Raw genomic sequence first — 17,373 nt, 5'->3', positions numbered from 1 at the left:
TGTCCCCTACCCTACACTATAAAAATCATTATTCAGAATAGCGGTTTTCAACGACCCACTAAGGAAGATAATAACAATAAAATTCAAAACAGTAACAATTAATTGAATATTTATTCAAAATCCAATTACATTTTTTTAGTTTATTCCATTAAACATAATTGATGAACTTGATCCAGTGATATCATCTTTTCAAAGTCTGATAGTCATTTAGCAAGAATATTAGATATCACATTTAGTAACTAGGGTAGAGTACCTCACTATTCTGTAAATTCTTAATGTGATTGGGTGGGCTTGATGAAGTGATACCAGTTTCCCAATGTCTGGTTTAAAGTCACTTAACATAAATCACCACGTTTAGTAATCTGGAGTCGATTTCTTTGCTTGGAGAGAAGTAGGCAGACCACACTAAAACCACATTCCACCAAATATGATGTTGGAAATGCAACCAGGAACTTCTGAACCACTCTCCATAGTGCAGGATAGTGATCAGAAATTTCCTTCTGTAGCCAAAACTCCTGGTACGGAAAAGACCACCTTGAGCACCCCCTTGCCGCCCCCCTATGCAATCCCACCCACCCCAAGGGAGCGGTACCGCCCACTTTGGGAACCACTGATAAAGCATCAGTCAGAATTCTGACCAACCTAAGTTTCTACAAGTTTCTCTGCTCAGCAACTCACCTTTCAACAAGGAAATATCTTCCAACAGCCAGGCCTTGGCAGCATGCAGAGCTAAGACTATGACAATCCTGCCATCTTCACATCCACACACCAACTTATCAAGGCTGGGAATAAATACAGAGGAAGTGATGGTGGTACTTTTATTCCCGGCATCAGCTCCAGAGAGGTGATCGACGACCGTTGCGGCCATTGGACTGTGGCCATCAAAGTCATTTTGAAGAGTCCAGGATGCTGCTATGGGGATCTCTACACAGGAAAACACATGCAGTGAGATTCACAAAGCCTAAGTGCTCAAGGATGTTGAGATGAAATTCACTCGGAGATCTGCCTGACTTTTCCTGATCAACTGCAGGCCATACCTCCAAAACTCAAAATAGTGTTTCTTCCAATCCTGCATTTAAAGAACGTCTTATGCCTCACTGTGACAGAAAAGTCCAACAAGAAGCCCCTGTGCCCAGCCTTGTCTCTCTGTCCAGTGCTTGTACTGTGTCAGTCTTGTGTCAATTTTGGTACCCCAAATTTTGGCACCCCAAAAACAAGCAAATCGATTTGAAAGGTTGGGGCTTTAAAAAAGATAATAATGTTCCATCAATCAAACTCTGGCATTTCTGCCCCTCTAGATCTGCTCCTCTTCCTCCTGAGACCTCCAGCCTTCACCCGTTTGCAGTTCTTTTAGCTCTGCAACTTCTGAGAGATTCCAAAGTTGTCCTAACCTTTTGGTGACCCATCTAGAGTTGAAACTGGTACATCAGGAATATGCCACAAAGTGATTCTCCCAGAAGCTTCTCCAGAATAAAGGATCTTATAAAAAGGTTCCTTTCTTTCATTCATGAAGCCCATAACGTAAGAGAAACTCTGTTTAAAAAAAAAAACAGGCGTAACTGTGTTAGTCAGTTGCACAAAAAATAGCAAAGAGTCCTGTGACACTCTAAATGTTAACAGATTTATTGCAGTGTAGGCTTCTGTGGGCCACAGGCCACTTCATCAGATGCATCAAGAGTTAACTACAGTTGCCTATCTACATGGATGGGAGAAGCAGGACTGGGCCCACTGTTCCTGTCCTTTATGCCAGCCTGCACTTTGGCCATATCCCAATCATTCATGCACTCAGCTGAATGTGCAGCTTTCAGGTGTGGCCGAAGGACTGCGTCAATGTCAGTCTTGCTTCCCACCACCATGTACTGTCTGAATGCACAGAGGAACAAATTCGCAGTGCTTCGATCTACAAATACACAGGCATAGAAAAGGAGTTGTTATTACAACGTGAAGTCGGAAAGCCCAGCTATCCAAGAGAGATGCATGTCCCATTGCTGTGCAGAGTCAAAAGCAAGCAAGGTGCAATGAAAGAGGTGAAAGGCACTGCCAGGCTTGAGGGTCACTGGAGCAGTGAGGGAGCAGTAGGCCAAAGGGGCTTGGCCCAACCCTAATTGGCTGTGCACTCCCAAAGGTGTTGGCTTGGCTTGGCTTGCTGCCACGCTCCCAGGCCAGGAAAAATGTTTCGTATTGAAATCGTCCATGGTGGTAGCTTCAAAAATCAGCTGGTGTACCACTTTGCTTCACAAAACGTGCCGGCATGACCTCATGGCTGCTAGACCACCACCTTCACTCTGGTGTCATTTGGGGAGCCCCTGGGCTGCAGGACCCTGGACCTCTGCTACGGTGCCCAGTGGTAACAGCACCACTAGAAAGATCCAGCCACAGGAACACAGGAGGCTGCTTTATATGACATTGCACTATTGGAATGCAGAAATAGCCTGGCCAGCTGACACAATGCCCTGGTTCAGATGACATGACAGCCCACTGTGAGTTAATTAAACCTCAGGGCGTTGTGCACGTGCCATCCTCCGTTATGAAAATGCAAGTCCTAATCAGGAGTTGCCATTGCTTGTCGTGTTGTATGAATAGGGTGACCATATTTGGGAAACCAAAAAAGAGGACACCTAGTGTGTGTGTGGGGGGAAGCAGCTTTCTGAGTCCTGCAGAAAGTACGTTATTCCCCCGCCACCTTAAAGAACCCGATTGGAGTGGAGGAGGGGAAAGGATTTCATTCTGCACCACCACCATCCACTCCAATTGGGGCCTTTTCTATAATGTCCACAAATGACCCACTTTCCCCCTTAAGACCTCAATTGGAGCTCGGGGTGGGGGAATGATGTGCCTCAAGAAAGCATGTCATTCCCTCCTGCCATGCTAATGGCAGACTTAAAGAGGAAGGTGTGTCATTCCAGGACATTATTGAAAATTATAGAAAATCCCCCCTGACACCATTGAAAGAACAAAAACCACGACAAATCCTGGGAAATCCTGACAGTTGGTCACCCTATGTATGAACCCAACCCGTGGGGGTTATTGGAGAGTTAAGCAACCTTTGCTGAACCCATGGTCTGTTTTGTTTGTTTGTTTGTTTGTTTAAGTATGACCTTATTGGAAAGAAAGAACTAAATAGCAGTACTTGTTTAAAAAATGTGTCTAGGTGGCACTTGTGAAATTGCCCTTGGGTTGCCTTCCAGTCTCAAACTGCATAGTTCATTTAGGTTGTTCACTCAACATGGGAAGTGCAGAATGGAGCGAGATGCTTTGAAAGAAGTGGTGAAGCCATGCTGAGTGCAGGGTTGCGCTTTTGTTCCAGATACACAGGCAGGAGATTCATGCAATTTGAAAGTCCTTTGTGAACCACCCGCACCACCCCCAAGTTGGTGACCATATGGAAAGGACAATAGGGCTCCTGTATCTTTAACAGTTGCATAGAAAAGGGGATTTCAGCAGGTGTCATTTGTATGCATGGTGAAATTCCCTCTTCATCACAACAGTTAAAGCTGCAGGAACTCTGCCCTATTGACCAGATATAAAAGACGGCAGGGCTCCTGCAGCTTTAACTGTTGTAATGAAGAGAGAATTTCACCAGGTTCTGTATTTATACAAACGACACCTGCTGAAATTCCCTTTTCTATGCAACTGTTAAAGGTCCAGGAGCCCTGTCCTCCTTTTCATAGGGTCACCTTACACTGGCAGTACCTGCATTTAATCGCCTTTGGTCTGCCATGGATGCAGCAGCGGCTTGCCATCAAGGAAACACAAATTAGCATTAGAACCCCAACCATGTTACCTTGTTATCTTCCACATCAGTAGAACAAAGTAAAAGAGGATAAACAGTTTCTTTGAGGACTCTTCCATTGGATGGCTGTATGCTCCGGGAAAGGCCGCTAAATAAACAGGAAGTAAAGTCAAAAGTTTGGAAATCCATCTTTGGGACAAGCAGGGAGCATCTCAGCCTCCCAAGGCCAGTTCAACATAATGACATGCCCTTCCTCCTTCTTCTCCGCGCCCCAGTGCCAGCTGCCTGTGCCTCACATGGCTAATCCCACCCCCTGCCAGGCCAAACAAAAAAACGACGGCTGGCAGACCCCAAGGAAAACCTCTCGTGCCAAAGTGTGTTTGTTCCACGTTTTGATCACTGGTAACAGGGGAAGGGTTTTCCATAATAAGCCTCCCAAAGTTCAGCTGGTGCTTGAAACTGTGTGCGTGCGTGTGTGTGCGCGTGTGCGTTTCCCATCTGACCCCACCTGTTCAGCAGCTGGTAGATATAGCCACAGCCATCTTCTGTCCAAATGATCAGCCTGTGCGCAGCAAGGACTTCACCTCCAGCAAAGCACTGGCCACTTGAGCTAAATTCAGTCCACAGCAAGGAAAAGTCGCAGTAATCATACACCTAAAGTCACACGGAATGAGAGAAAAAGATGTTTGCTTTCCTACCAAGATGCTTCCATTGGGCAAGGTACAATAAAGCCAAAAGGAGAGAGAGGGGGGTTGTCTCATAGCCTAATCCAGATCCCCACTTGGAACTCCTGCATGGGGCACATGGAGTGCCTCATTAATTACCATAGCAATTCCAAGAATTCAAAGGGCAAAGAGAAGTGCACATAATGGGGCATCTAAAACTGCACAAAATTAAAGAAGGCAGTAGTTGATATGAATAATAGCAATCAATGAGTGCCAAAGGCACACAACTACTATAATATAAAATATTCTAAATACTAAACATATTAACAAAGAGGTGATAGAAAATCTCAATACTGTTGTTGTTTTTTAATTTGACATAGACTTCTTTCAATAACAAAATCTCACATTATTTTTTGAATTAACATAAATTTCTTTCAATAGGCTTTTTAGGCTTTTAATATAAATTTCTTTCAATAGGCTTTAACAGGCTACCGGTGTAAATTAATCCTGTTTTCGCAGATTTGCTTCTTCAGAATTACACCAACCATAGGGATAATGCCGTGGCCAAAAAGGCAGGGGTTCCAGACATCGTTCTGTATCTCCACTTGAATGCTTAAGCCCGGCAGAAAAACTTCAAACAGATTTTTTTCTTCTAACAGCTGTTAGAAGCTGTTAGTATTTAGAGTCTAAAACTGCTACATATCTTTGCCCTGATCCAGAGCTGCATTTGTGGCATACAAGGAGCTCCTGCTTGGACAGAATGCTTGCGTGGTATTGCCACCTCCTCTATAAGTCACAGGTGTGTTGTAGGTGAGGGGGAGCTCTTTGGGCCAGAGAGTGTCATGTAAACATTGGAACTCCCTGGCCACAGTAAATTGCTTGGTCCAGGTGAAAAGCTCTTGCACAGAGACATTAATTCATAAAAGCTGGAGGAAAATGCTCAGACTCGTAGACGTAGTTTCGTAAAGTTGACAGATTTAACCTAGAGGAAAGGCTGCTTCAATTCTCTTACAGATAAACAAATAGCATTTGAAGATTTAAGCCCCGATAATGCTTTAGTTTAGTTTCTCAAACTGGGCAAAGTTTGATCTTTATTTGAATTAAAGTAGCACAAAACATTAAATGGTGCAGTTTGTCATCTTATGGTTTTTTAATTTCATGTTACAGTTTTTATATGCAGTCATTTCACTTCCCACTCATCACCACCACCACTCCTCATCGCCTGGGATTCCATAAGCTCTTGAAATTCTGTGTGAAGGAGAGAGATAATATTTCATGTACCTTCCAGCAGGTGGAGAACACAACTAAGAGAAGCCTTTCGGTATAGGTGCAAAATCGGATTGCTTTGCAGGGGACACAGTCCAGAGACTTGGATTCCCTTTCGTTAATACTTTGCTTCTCCTGCGTATCACAAGCAAAAAGAAAAAGAACATGGCAACAGTCTGAAACCAAACAGCAAATTTCCCCTTCCACAAACAAGGCTTCATCACACCAGGGTTATACTATGAAGTCACTGCGAATTGCGTGCAAAGGACTCCGAAGTTTTCCACCTTATAATCTCCTTTGACTGTGAAGTACTCCCATGCAGCCTGCTTTAATTGTGCTATAAAGCCAAAAGACCCGTCCTATTTTGATACCCCTTTAAGAGCGAATCATTTGTTGTTTTCCGAGTGGCCACTGGGGACGCAGGAGCAGGATTTGATACTTTTAGGCATTCAAATTAAACAAATGCTTACATCTGCGTAAGTTTTAAAGCTAAAGACATCAAAATTGGCACAGTAATAGATATTAAGGAGAGCTTTAAGCATACCAAATTTGAATCGGATTGGGTCATCCGTTGATTTTTTATGGTTTTTTACATTTCTCTGCCTTAACCCTTTTCCTGGTACGCAAAGGATCTTAGGAGCGCTGTCACCCGGGGTGTGATTTAGCTAGCAACAACAACAACGACAGTGTTCTGCTGTAGGGGGTAATTCGAGGGAAACAGGTACGTGGGATGAAGCTATCACACACAGCAAGGATGCTAGAGCATGAGGATAGGGAGAGGGAACCAAGTCTCTAAACTCTGTGATGAGTATATCATCTCTTCCTTGCATCCTCCTCAGTTCTCAAAAGCCACTGCAGTTGCGGAAAGCCAAGAGGATGGTGTTCCAGCTGCATTATCATTACCATCACCACCAGTTGATTTTTATGTAGCTTTTCCATTGTGAACCAATTTCAAAGCAGCTCACAGAAACATCGGAAGAGTTTGCATAATAAAGCAAGTTCACTAACAGCTAAAAAGCATACCAAAATTTAAACAGCCATGCAAATATTAATAAGCCAATCAAAACATCTCATATTCACAAATATACGCTAAGATTAAACAATCCACTAATAATTCATACTGAAGCCCAACAACAGAAATGTGAAAATATACTCCAAATAGCAAAAATGAAATTTGACCAGGGAAGAAGAGGCTACTATGAGAGTAATAAGAGGTGTAGGGTGTTGTAGCATTCAACAGTGAGGGGTCATTCATGCAATAACTTCTGGGGGCTGCTGCCCATTCTGGTCTGTTGCCCGGCCTCAGTAACGCTGTTGGCTTCTACACAGTCTTGGAAGTGCTGCTGTAAAATGTCTGGCTGGTTACTGGGAAAGCAACAACTATCTATGAGCGTGTCCAGGAAGAACATGGCAACTTGGCATATGCAACAGAAACCTGGTTAGATGAAGGAGGAGAAGTGAATCTCTCTTTCCCCCCCCCAAAAAAAAAAGATGTGTCCACTGGGTAGCAATCAATCAATCTAAATTTAGCCTTCAGAATTACAATGGGAGCCACACAATGGGAGGAGCTCCACAATGGGATATGCTCCACAATGGGAGCCACACAATTACAGTGGGAGCCACACAGCAAAAGACCAAAGAAGTCTCCAGATTTCAGACGCGTCAGAGGTGCATGCCCTTTCCCTTGTGGCCACTAGTGATGCTTTTTCATCCTCCTTCTCCTGTCCCTGTGCTGCCAATCACAAATGACCCCCAAAATCTATGTCATTAATTGTCTGATTCAGAAGGTGGGGGAAAGCCCAAATTAAACAGCTCTGCACAGCTCTGCATAACATTTCACACCTTTCAAAATTTGGAATGTAGAACTATGGGGACGGATCATGGCCTTTTGCAGCTGCTCACCTGTATCCTGCTGACTGAAGAGGACAGATCCCAGACTTTAAGGTCTCCTGCTGCAGATACTGCTATTAAGGAATCCTCTGTGGGGGGGGGGGAACAAAACAGGTGCGCTCAGTATGGAGAGAGAGCTGTGCTGCAGGGAAAGGTTCGAGGTGGGACACAGGTGTAAGGCAGAGGAGCAGGCGAGAAGATTTGCGTAAGTCCCGAATGTCGGTGGTGATGAGGAAATGGAAGAGCAAAGATTTCTACTCAGCTGAAGCAGGAGAACAGGGGCTCGTGCCAGTGCTCACCTGTGCATCCCCACCCAGCCCTGTCTGCCACCCAGCTTTTCTGTCTGTCTGCCAGTGGAACAGGCCACCTCAGGAGGTGGTGGATTCTCCTTCTGTACAATCTTGGGTCAGGAATGCTGTACCCACGTCTTGCATTTCAGATCCTACATTAAGAAGGGGGTTGGACTAGATGACCTTCAAGGTCCCTTCCAATTCGATGATTCTGGAAGGGAAGGGAAGCTAGGTCTCTGTTTCAACAGTGGCTTAAAAAAGGAGGAGGAGGAGGAGGAAGCAGGGGCCAAGGCAAGGGAGATGGCGATAGCGAGGGCTAGAAGGGCAGGAGTAGGGGAGTCACCCCGAGGCCTAGTTTCAGTGCAAAGGCAGCACATACATTTCATTAATAAATACAGGATGCAACAAGAGTAGGAGGAACAAAAGCGGGCCCAGAAGAAAGCAGAGAAAGCTGAAGTGAAAGCCAGCTCGGAGAGACGAGGCAACGGCAATGCAGGTGGGTGCCCTTGCCCACTCACTCAGCCCTGGCCCCTCTTGAGAGCCCTCGACACCCCATTGCATGACACATCGCACAAGTAGCACAACAGGACCCCCACCCCACCCCACCCCCACTGCAGTTCCTTCCAACTCTCGTGGTTTTAACAGCAAGTGTACCTTGGATCCTGGGTGAATGTACTAAGCACATGCAGCTGATCCAGTCCGAAGAGTGAGAAGATGTTAATGCGTGAAGCACGGCCAGTGTTTTGGCATCAATGATGAGGATGTTGTTATATTGCCCACAACACAGGAGCCAGCCCTCTCCCGTCATGCGGAACGAGCTGTGGTAATACTGAGCAGAGGGGGGGGGGAGGAACCACAACAGGTTAACCAGCAAGACCACACAAAGCCGTTTCCTCTTATAGGCTCCAATCGGTGTGTTAGAAAGCAAAACCTCGTCAAGCACATTAAAATGCCTTTTGGCTACCCTCAGATATGGAGGCAAAGAACTCGCTCACTCCCAAGAGGGATGTGGCTGCCCAAGCCCTGGTTGGCATTGTGAAGTTCCTTTAGCAGAAGACCACCGCCAACACGTGCCCAGTGTGACCATTTCCCTTCCCATGCCAAAGCCCACCCCACCATCATGCCATGCCAAAGGTGGGCAATGAGGAGATTCCTAATTGTGGCATCTCCCTGGCAACTGCTCACCCCTCCATAGTGTTAGGATCAGGCCTGATCTCCTTAGTGTGGGAACGGGCTTTCAGAGCCTCCATTGGACTCAGAAGATGATGAAGATGAAGAAGGAGACGTAGACCAGTCAAGACAGGAAGCAGGGAGGGAGAGTCTCCAAGACTCTTTAGGGGTCAAGGAGGAATCTTCCCAGGAGCTTATCGGACAGGATGCTCAGGCTCAGAGATCGCCCTCCCCCGCCCAGTTCCTGGGAACTCAGTCTTTGTTGGAGGGGGAGGGAGAATCGAAGTTGACAGACCCCGGAGTCCGCTGCAGGTTGAACTGGGCAGAGTTGAGAGGGGATAGAAGGTGGTCTACTAGGTTGGCCACTCAGCAGAGGCTTCACCTCGGAAACCCTTCCTGTAGGAGGGAGTTAGAAAAGCCTGTTGGGTCCTGTGGAAACTACCCCTTGGCCCTCAGCCAGTACACATCTTCTCACGATCCCATTGTTGAGAGAGAAACCCCAGTGCAACACTGATAGGCACCATGAGCATCTCCACATTTAGCAAAACTTCCACAGCCCCATTGGGTCAACAGACAGGTGGGCTCCATCCAGACGCTGCTGCACTTACGCAGATTGCTGTGTGCCTAAAGGGGAGGCTCGTATTCTCGACACACTGTCCGCAGGTGACGTTCCAAATGCACATTTCCCTGTCAAAAAAAAGAGGGGGGTATCATTTCTAGTCAAGTGGCTGGAATAATAATCCCATGCAGCCCTGGAGGGTTTTCCTCCGTGTAGATGGACCATTCTAGGGTGACCAACTGTCAGGATTTCCCCAGATTTGTCCTGGTTTTTGTTCTTTCCATAGTGTCAGGGGGGATTTTCTATAATTTTCAATAATGTCCTGGAATGACACACCTTCCCCTTTAAGGCTGCCATTAGCATGGCAGGAGGGAATGACATGCTTTCTTGAGGCACATCATTCCCCCACCCCGAGCTCCAATTGAGGTCTTAAAGGGGAAAGTGGGTCATTCGTGGACATTATAGAAAAGGCCCCAATTGGAGTGGATGGTGGTGGTGCAGAATGAAATCCTTTCCCCTCCTCCACTCCAATCGGGTTCTTTAAGGTGGCGGGGGAATAACGTACTTTCTGCAGGACTCAGAAAGCTGCTTCCCCACACACACACTAGGTGTCCTCTTTTTTGGTTTCCCAAATATGGTCACCCTAGTATAGTCGTCTTGCAACTGAAAATCGGGATGAAAATGCTGCTGCTTTTAGTGTGTGTGCAGGGGGGGATCTGACAGAAGCACCAGCACCGCTTCTGGGTCCCTCTTTCGTTTTGTTTTGATTAACACACCCTGCTGCTACCTTGCAGCAAAGCAAGGCGAGCCTAGGACGAAACAGCCCTTATGGTACCCCTTACAGCTCATCAACATGTCACCACAGCTAGCATTTACTGGAAGAGCAGAAAATGATTTTCCTTTCACTAAACTTAAAACTGCATGTTTTGCAAAGCATCATCTGCCTGGTTCCCCCCATACCAATCTGGGCTGAGAACAAACAGTGACCCCCAGAGGACAGCAGGGGAATAATTTGTGCATTATAGAGCACAGCATCTCAGAGCATCATCACACAGGGGGGAAATCACGTTTGCTTACCGTCGCTTCTCTGCCTGCATCTTTGCCCCTCATTACTTCCTCTTTTGAAAGAGGAAGTAAACAACTTGCACGTGGCCCATTCAGTGGGCCGTTTTGATCCCGCTGCTGCTCCGGCACACAGCAGGACATAGGGCCAACTTCCGTCTTTAAAAATAAGTTGGATTTAATGGGGAGGGTTTTGTTGTTTTTGTCGAGCGAAGGCTAGAATGGGTGGGAGGCGCACGGGAGGCAGATGATGTCATGAGAGGGACCCGTGAAAATCCCTGCGTGCCCAGTAACGAGCGTGCAATAAAACGCTCGTCTGATGGAGCTCTCAGACATTCCCATAAAACATTATAGTTTGTTTTTTTAATAGTGACTCCACTTTTGGCATATAAATTTGATAAATAAATCATCTTGGCCCCAATCCCCACTCTTACCCCCACCTTCATATAGAGGTTGAAGCCATTCAGCTATTGGACGGCATAAAAATGTAATAAATAAATAAATAAATAAATAAATAAATAAATAATCCTTGGACTTCCCCCCCCCCACCTTGGGGAACCCATAAGCCACTTAGGGGTTTATACCTCAAAACCTCCACCTTGGTGACAAACAGGGAGCCAGTGCAACAGGTGGGATCCTTCCTTGCCATTCTGGGACTTCCCACCATTGAAATAAAAAGGTGAATGTTTATAGGAAATGCAAACTGACTGACCCGTTCTCAGTAGCACTGACCACGTAGGGCTGCTTCTCAAAGTCCCTTGCCTTGGCCAAACATGTCACAGATGCAGTGTGACCAAAGAGCATTTGCTTTGATGAAATCTAGAATGGAGAAAAAATAATAATCATGCACTAATGTCAATAGGGCTGTTTTCTTATGACACATTTCTTACATAAGAAGAGTCTGAATGCTGGTCAGGCCAAGGGTCCATCTAGTCTAATATTCTGTTCTCACAGTGGCCAGCCAACTGCCCAATGGAGGGCCCACAAGTATAGAATCATAAAATTGTGGAGTTGGGAGGGACCATAAGGATCATCTAGTCCAACCCTCTGAAATGTGCAGGAAAACCAATTAAACCATCCATGAGAGGTAGCTGTCCAGCCTCTTCTCCAGAGGAGGATCCACAACCTCCAGAGGTAGACTGTTCCACTGTTGTACGGATCTTGCCATCAGGAAGTTTTTCCTTATAGTTAATCAAAATCTAGGTAGCTGTAACTTTTAGCCATTATTTCAGGTCCTAATTTCTGTGGCAATGGAGGATGTGAGTGTTATAGCACCTTCCCGCTCATTGATAGCAAGACTTGTCCTCATGGATGAGAGAATAGCCATGGGGAGTGGTGTTCTTCTAAGAGGAAATGAAGAGGGGCTGGAGACAGGCAGTGATGGGTTCTGGTGTTATTACGACACACACACACCTCACGTAATAGCATAACTTCATGCGTTTTAGGTACCATTTCCCACCCACCCGAACTCATGACCTTGCTGTGGAATATGGGTATTCAGAAATACAACTAACACCAGGAGACCACGGTTTCTTCAGCTACTGGGAGGGGGGCAGGAATGAGAGGGTGCAAGGAAAGGAAGGAGGACAGGATTGGGTGGGGGGACGGAGCTACAGCTGGCCTGCGACATCTCATACCTTTAGTTCCGATGACATATCCCAGAGACATAATTGCCCCTCTTGACTTCCTGTAACGATGGTCCTCTGGTCCTCTGTGATCAGGATGGCTGTGATGCTATGGGCCGGGGCTCGTTTCCCCCACAACGTCACAACCTGAACAGAGCCCTTCATGGTGAGTGAACCTGGAAATAAAAGGAAGGCCTTTCAGCAGCAGGTGGAGCAGATAGAGGTATGTCATAGGCTTGGTGAGTGGCCATGAGTGGCAGGGCCTTATCAGTCATGGCATCACCTCTGTGGAATGCCCACCCCTGGGGCACGCCACCACTAACTGTGTGTATTCCATTGCCCGGGAAGAAAATATGGTTATTTGGGAACAAACCTTATTTGTTTCATACATTTATGGTGGAATTGAGGTGGTGGGGCGCTCTCGTGGGGAGCCTTCAGATCCTGCCTAGGATAATTTGGGATTTTTCCTTCTTCATGGAAAAGTAAGTGGAATGGGGGAAAGAAGTGGGAGCTATTACTCCCTGACAATTTGCTGGAAAAGGGCACCAGGGGATGGGCAACCCAGAATGGTTCCCACACCTGAAATAAAAGGAAGGAGGTGTGAATGGATCAGAAAAACAACTCGGTGTGTGACCAAATAAATGTGATAGACGAATGGTTGGAGAAGGCAGAGTTCTTGGGTCCTTTTCAGACCACAGGAGATGGGAGGGGGTGAGGAAATAGTTCAGTGACTTCTTCCCTTTTGCTCTGTAGCTTCAGTCCTTCTACACTGATCTTTGTCCAGGAGCTTCATCACACCAGCGTTATACTGTGCATTCACTGCGAATTACATGCAAAGGACTCCGATGTTTTCTACTTTATAAGCTGCGTTTATTGTGAAGTACTCCGATGCCTCCTGCTGCGATTGCGCTGCTTCCCTAAAAGAAGCGCCGAAAATAGAATCGGGGAAAGAGCGACTCTTCTTACTCCCCCACAATCCCAAGGCTAATTTTAACATACTTCCTTGCCCTTCTCCGAGCGGCCACTGGGGGCGTAGAAGGATGATTTTTAAACTTCAAATTAAACAAATGCTTACATCTGCGTACGTTTTAAAGATAAAGACATCAAAATCGGCACAGTAATAGATATTAAGGAGGGCTTTCAGTATACCAAATTTGAATCGGATTGGGTCATCTGTTGATTTTTTAATGATTTTTTACATTTCCCCCCTTAAACCCTTTTCCTGGTATGCAAAGGATCTTAGGAGAACCGCCACCCAGGGTGTGATTTAGCTAACAACAACAACAACAACAGCTTTACGCTATGGGGATAATTCAAGGGAAACTGGTACATGGGATGAAGCTCATCCTTGCTGCTCTCCTTTTATCTTGAACCCAGAGCTCTTCTAGCTTCATCCCACGTACCTGTTTCCCTCAAATTATCCCTACAGCGCTAAGCTGTTGGCGTTGTTGTTTTTGCTACTGGGCGACAGCGATCCTTTGCATACCAGGAAGTGGGTTTAAGGGGAGGAATGTAAAAAAATCATAAAAAATCAATGGATGACTCAATCTGATTCAAATTTGGTATGCTTAAAGCGCTCCTTAATAGCTATTACTATGCCAATTTTGAAGTCTTTATCTTTAAAGCTTATGCAGATGTAAGCATTTGTTTAATTCATATCAAATCCTGCTCCTGCGCCCCAGTGGCCGCTCAGATGATACGCTCAAAATCTAGTATCAAAATACGGTGAGTCTTTTGCTTTTATAGCACAATTAAAGCAGGATGCATGGGAGTACTTCACAATAAAAGCAGATTATAAACCGGAAAACTTCGGAATCCTTTGCATGCAATTCGCAGTGATTGCACAGTATAACGCTGGTGTGATAAAGGTCTTCCTCTCCCTTAGATTCTACTCTAAGCATGCACACACACCCTGGAGCCTGAGGAAGTGGTCCCATAATTGGTAGTTTTAATCTTTTTATTATTTCCAAACACTAGTAAATAAAAAACACTAACAAAACAGAATATACATATAAACACACGCCCACAAAAATAAGTCAAAACAAAGCTAAACAAACAAACCAAACTCCAAATAAAATGTTCTTCCAATATTCTCCTCAGCAAAAATATATAACAATGTTGTCGTTGTTATTATTGTTTTTCTTTATCACTGTCAAATCCAAATCTCTAATTTCTCTCTCCACATTTTCTATACTATTGGTTGAATCCACAGATATACAAGTCATCTTTTTCTCGTCCCTTCATAAAGTTTACAAAAGGTTCCCGTTCAGTTATAAATCTTACAGTCGATTTTTCCCTCATTATTGCCGTGAGTTTCGCCATCTCCGCTAGCTCAAACATCTTCAGTAGCCATTCCTCTGTTGTGGGCACTATTTTGCTCTTCCATCTTTGTGCATATAGCAGTCTTGCAGCTGTCGTCATATATAAGAATATAGTCCCATGGTTCTTTTTCATCTGCTCATCCATAAATCCCAAAAGAAAGTATTCCGGTTTCAATTGGATATTAATTTTTAGGATTTTTTGGATTACAGAATGGATTTGTATCCAGAAAGTCTTTGCTTTTTTGCAGGTCCACCATGCATGGTAGAATGTAGGAAGTGGTCCCATAATTGGTCAGAGGAGTCCCTACTGAGTGGCAAGACCCCCAGGCAACCACACATACATACACACACACACACACACACACACACACACACACACACACACGGCAGTCAGCCTGAGCTGGAAGCCGGGTCCAGGAATCAATACAGGCTATTTCAACTAGCCTGGGCCTGCTAGTAATATCTTGTTTGTATTTCTAGAATGAGTGGCACAAGAAACACTTATTTCATTCCCCACAATAATTCACCACAATCAGAAGGAGCACTGAGAGGGCAAAGCCCATCCTGCAGCTGCTGATTACATCAAAGGTTTGAAGCACAAATTCAATTTTATGATGTTAATCTCAGGCCTGCCACTCAGAAATTTTCTCAGAGGGATATGATTTTTTCTCTGGATTTCATTTTAAGAATGATTTTCTTCTCCGACAATCAATAAAGATATGTTTTCATCAAAATACTCTATCTTGGTGGAATTCAATTGGCCATCTCGAGCCCTTTTGGTGACACAATATTAATTAAAATACTTTATGTTGCTCCTAACCTGGGAAACAGGGCAATGAAAACAGAAACATCTCAGAACACGTCTCCTACAACCATGCAGTACACAAGACAGGACTCACCCACACCCACGTCCAGGTTCTAAGAGTTGGTTCTATCTTTCTGCATCATTTAACTGTTGCCCCCACCCCCCAAATGACATTTTTTCAATATCCAAAGTTTGAACACAGATGTGGAGAAGCTGTACAGCACCGTAAAATGGGTAATGAAAGATGGTAATGTACGAACTAGTCTCTCTCTTTGGATACTCCAAGATGGTTTCTGCAAACTCTTAAAAGAGGGCCATCTGTTTAATTAGGGTGACCATATGAAAAGGAGGATAGGGCTCCTGTATCTTTAACCATTGTATTAAAAAGGGAATTTCAGCAGGTGTCATTTGTATATATGGAGAACCTGAGGGAATTTCCTCTTCACCACAACAGTTAAAGCTGCAGGTGCCCTGCCCTCTTTTAAATCTGGTCACTCTAGTATAGCTCCTGCACCTTTAACTGTTGTGATGAAGAGGGAATTTCACCAGGTTCTCCATATATACAAATGACAGCTGCTGAAATTCCCTTTTCTATGCAACTGTTAAAGATACAGGAGCCCTGTCCTCCTTTTCATATGGTCATCCTAGTTTAATGGCAGCTCCTGAGTGTTATTCATGTGGGAGATCTGTGCATTTCTTTCAAATAAAAGCTTAAAAAAGAATCAGACTCATAGAACAGTAGAGTTGGAAGGGGCCTATAAGGCCATCGAGTCCAACCCCATGTTCAATTCAGGAATCCACCTTAAAGCATCCCTGACAGATGCCTGTCTGGCTGCCTCTTAAATGTGTGGCATTCAAGAGGCAGCCAGACAGGTAATTCATTCTATTGTAGTGCTGTTTTAACAATCAGGAAGTTTTTCCTGATGCCCAGTCAGACAGCTTTATCACACCAGCGTTATACTGTGCAGTCACTGTGAATTGCATGCAAAGGACTCAGAAGTTTTCTACCTTATAATATGCTTTGATTGTGAAGTACTCCCATATGCAGCCTGCCTTAACTGTACTATAAAGCCCAAAGATTCGCTGTATTTAGCCCCTACTTTTTGAGCGTATCTTCCATGCCGCCGCTGGGGCGCAGGAGCAGGACTTTAAAGAATTGCTTACATCTGCGCAAGCTTTAAAGATAAAGACACCAAAATTGGCACAGTAATAGATATTAGGGAGAGATTTATGCATACGAAATTTGAATTGTATTGGGTCATCCGTTGATTTTTTAATGATTTTTTTTTTTTACATTTCCCCCCTTAAACTCACTTCCTGGTATGCAAAGGATCACTGTCGCCCGGTGGCAAAAACAACAACAACCACGAAAGCTTAGCACTACGGGGATAATCCGAGGGAAGCAGGTACGTGGGATGAAGCTCAGAATCTGGCTTCCTGTAACTTGAGCCGTTATTCCGTGTCCTGAACTCTGGGATGATGGAGAAGAAATCCCAGCCTTCCGTTGGTGTATAGACATCCCCTGGGTTATCTCTAATACAAGTTCTGAGGGATTCTGAAATTTGTGGGATTTGACACCATCCTCACCTTACTTGTTCTCAAGAGGAGAGTTGGGCCAAGTCCAATCCCCACCCCCAAACACAGACCCACTTGAGATATTAAATTGGGGAGGTCTTGGTATAAGGTATCCGTTGTTACAACAACGGATGGCTTGCAACAGAGGGATGGCTTGTTCATCTGCGGTGTGAGCAGCAAAATCAACTTTTGTAACAGCCTCCCTAAAGATGTTTGCCTGGCGCCTTCATTGCATTTTTGGTGGCAGGCAAAGACCTTCCTTTTCTCCCAGGCATTTCAGAGACTCAGTTGTTTTGTTTTAGATTTTATGGCTCTTTGTCCCATGCTCTTTCTTGTTTGCATTGTACTGTATTCTTCTAAATATTTGCATTGTATTTTATAGTTTTAAGTGCTTGCATCACACTGAAGTGCC

The 17,373-nt window shown here is 44.9% G+C and overlaps 1 protein-coding gene across 1 annotated transcript in view; it reads right to left on the bottom strand.

Moving 5' to 3' along the window:
* Nucleotides 1–12,425, bottom strand: part of WDR72 (WD repeat domain 72) — a 146,060-nt gene extending 133,635 nt beyond the window's left edge. The window contains 10 exon segments of the mRNA XM_063142637.1: nt 679–924; nt 1,392–1,533; nt 3,785–3,881; nt 4,242–4,387; nt 5,680–5,799; nt 7,567–7,643; nt 8,499–8,673; nt 9,623–9,701; nt 11,348–11,484; nt 12,273–12,425. Coding sequence (XP_062998707.1) covers nt 679–924; nt 1,392–1,533; nt 3,785–3,881; nt 4,242–4,387; nt 5,680–5,799; nt 7,567–7,643; nt 8,499–8,673; nt 9,623–9,701; nt 11,348–11,484; nt 12,273–12,425 — 1,372 coding nt within the window.
* Nucleotides 12,426–17,373: the final 4,948 nt, after the last annotated feature.

This window comes from Elgaria multicarinata, chromosome 16 (genome assembly GCF_023053635.1).
Source record: "Elgaria multicarinata webbii isolate HBS135686 ecotype San Diego chromosome 16, rElgMul1.1.pri, whole genome shotgun sequence".
Lineage (NCBI taxonomy): Eukaryota > Metazoa > Chordata > Lepidosauria > Squamata > Anguidae > Elgaria > Elgaria multicarinata.
Note: the sequence above shows the minus strand (reverse complement) of the source record. Positions and strands in the feature narration are given on the sequence as shown.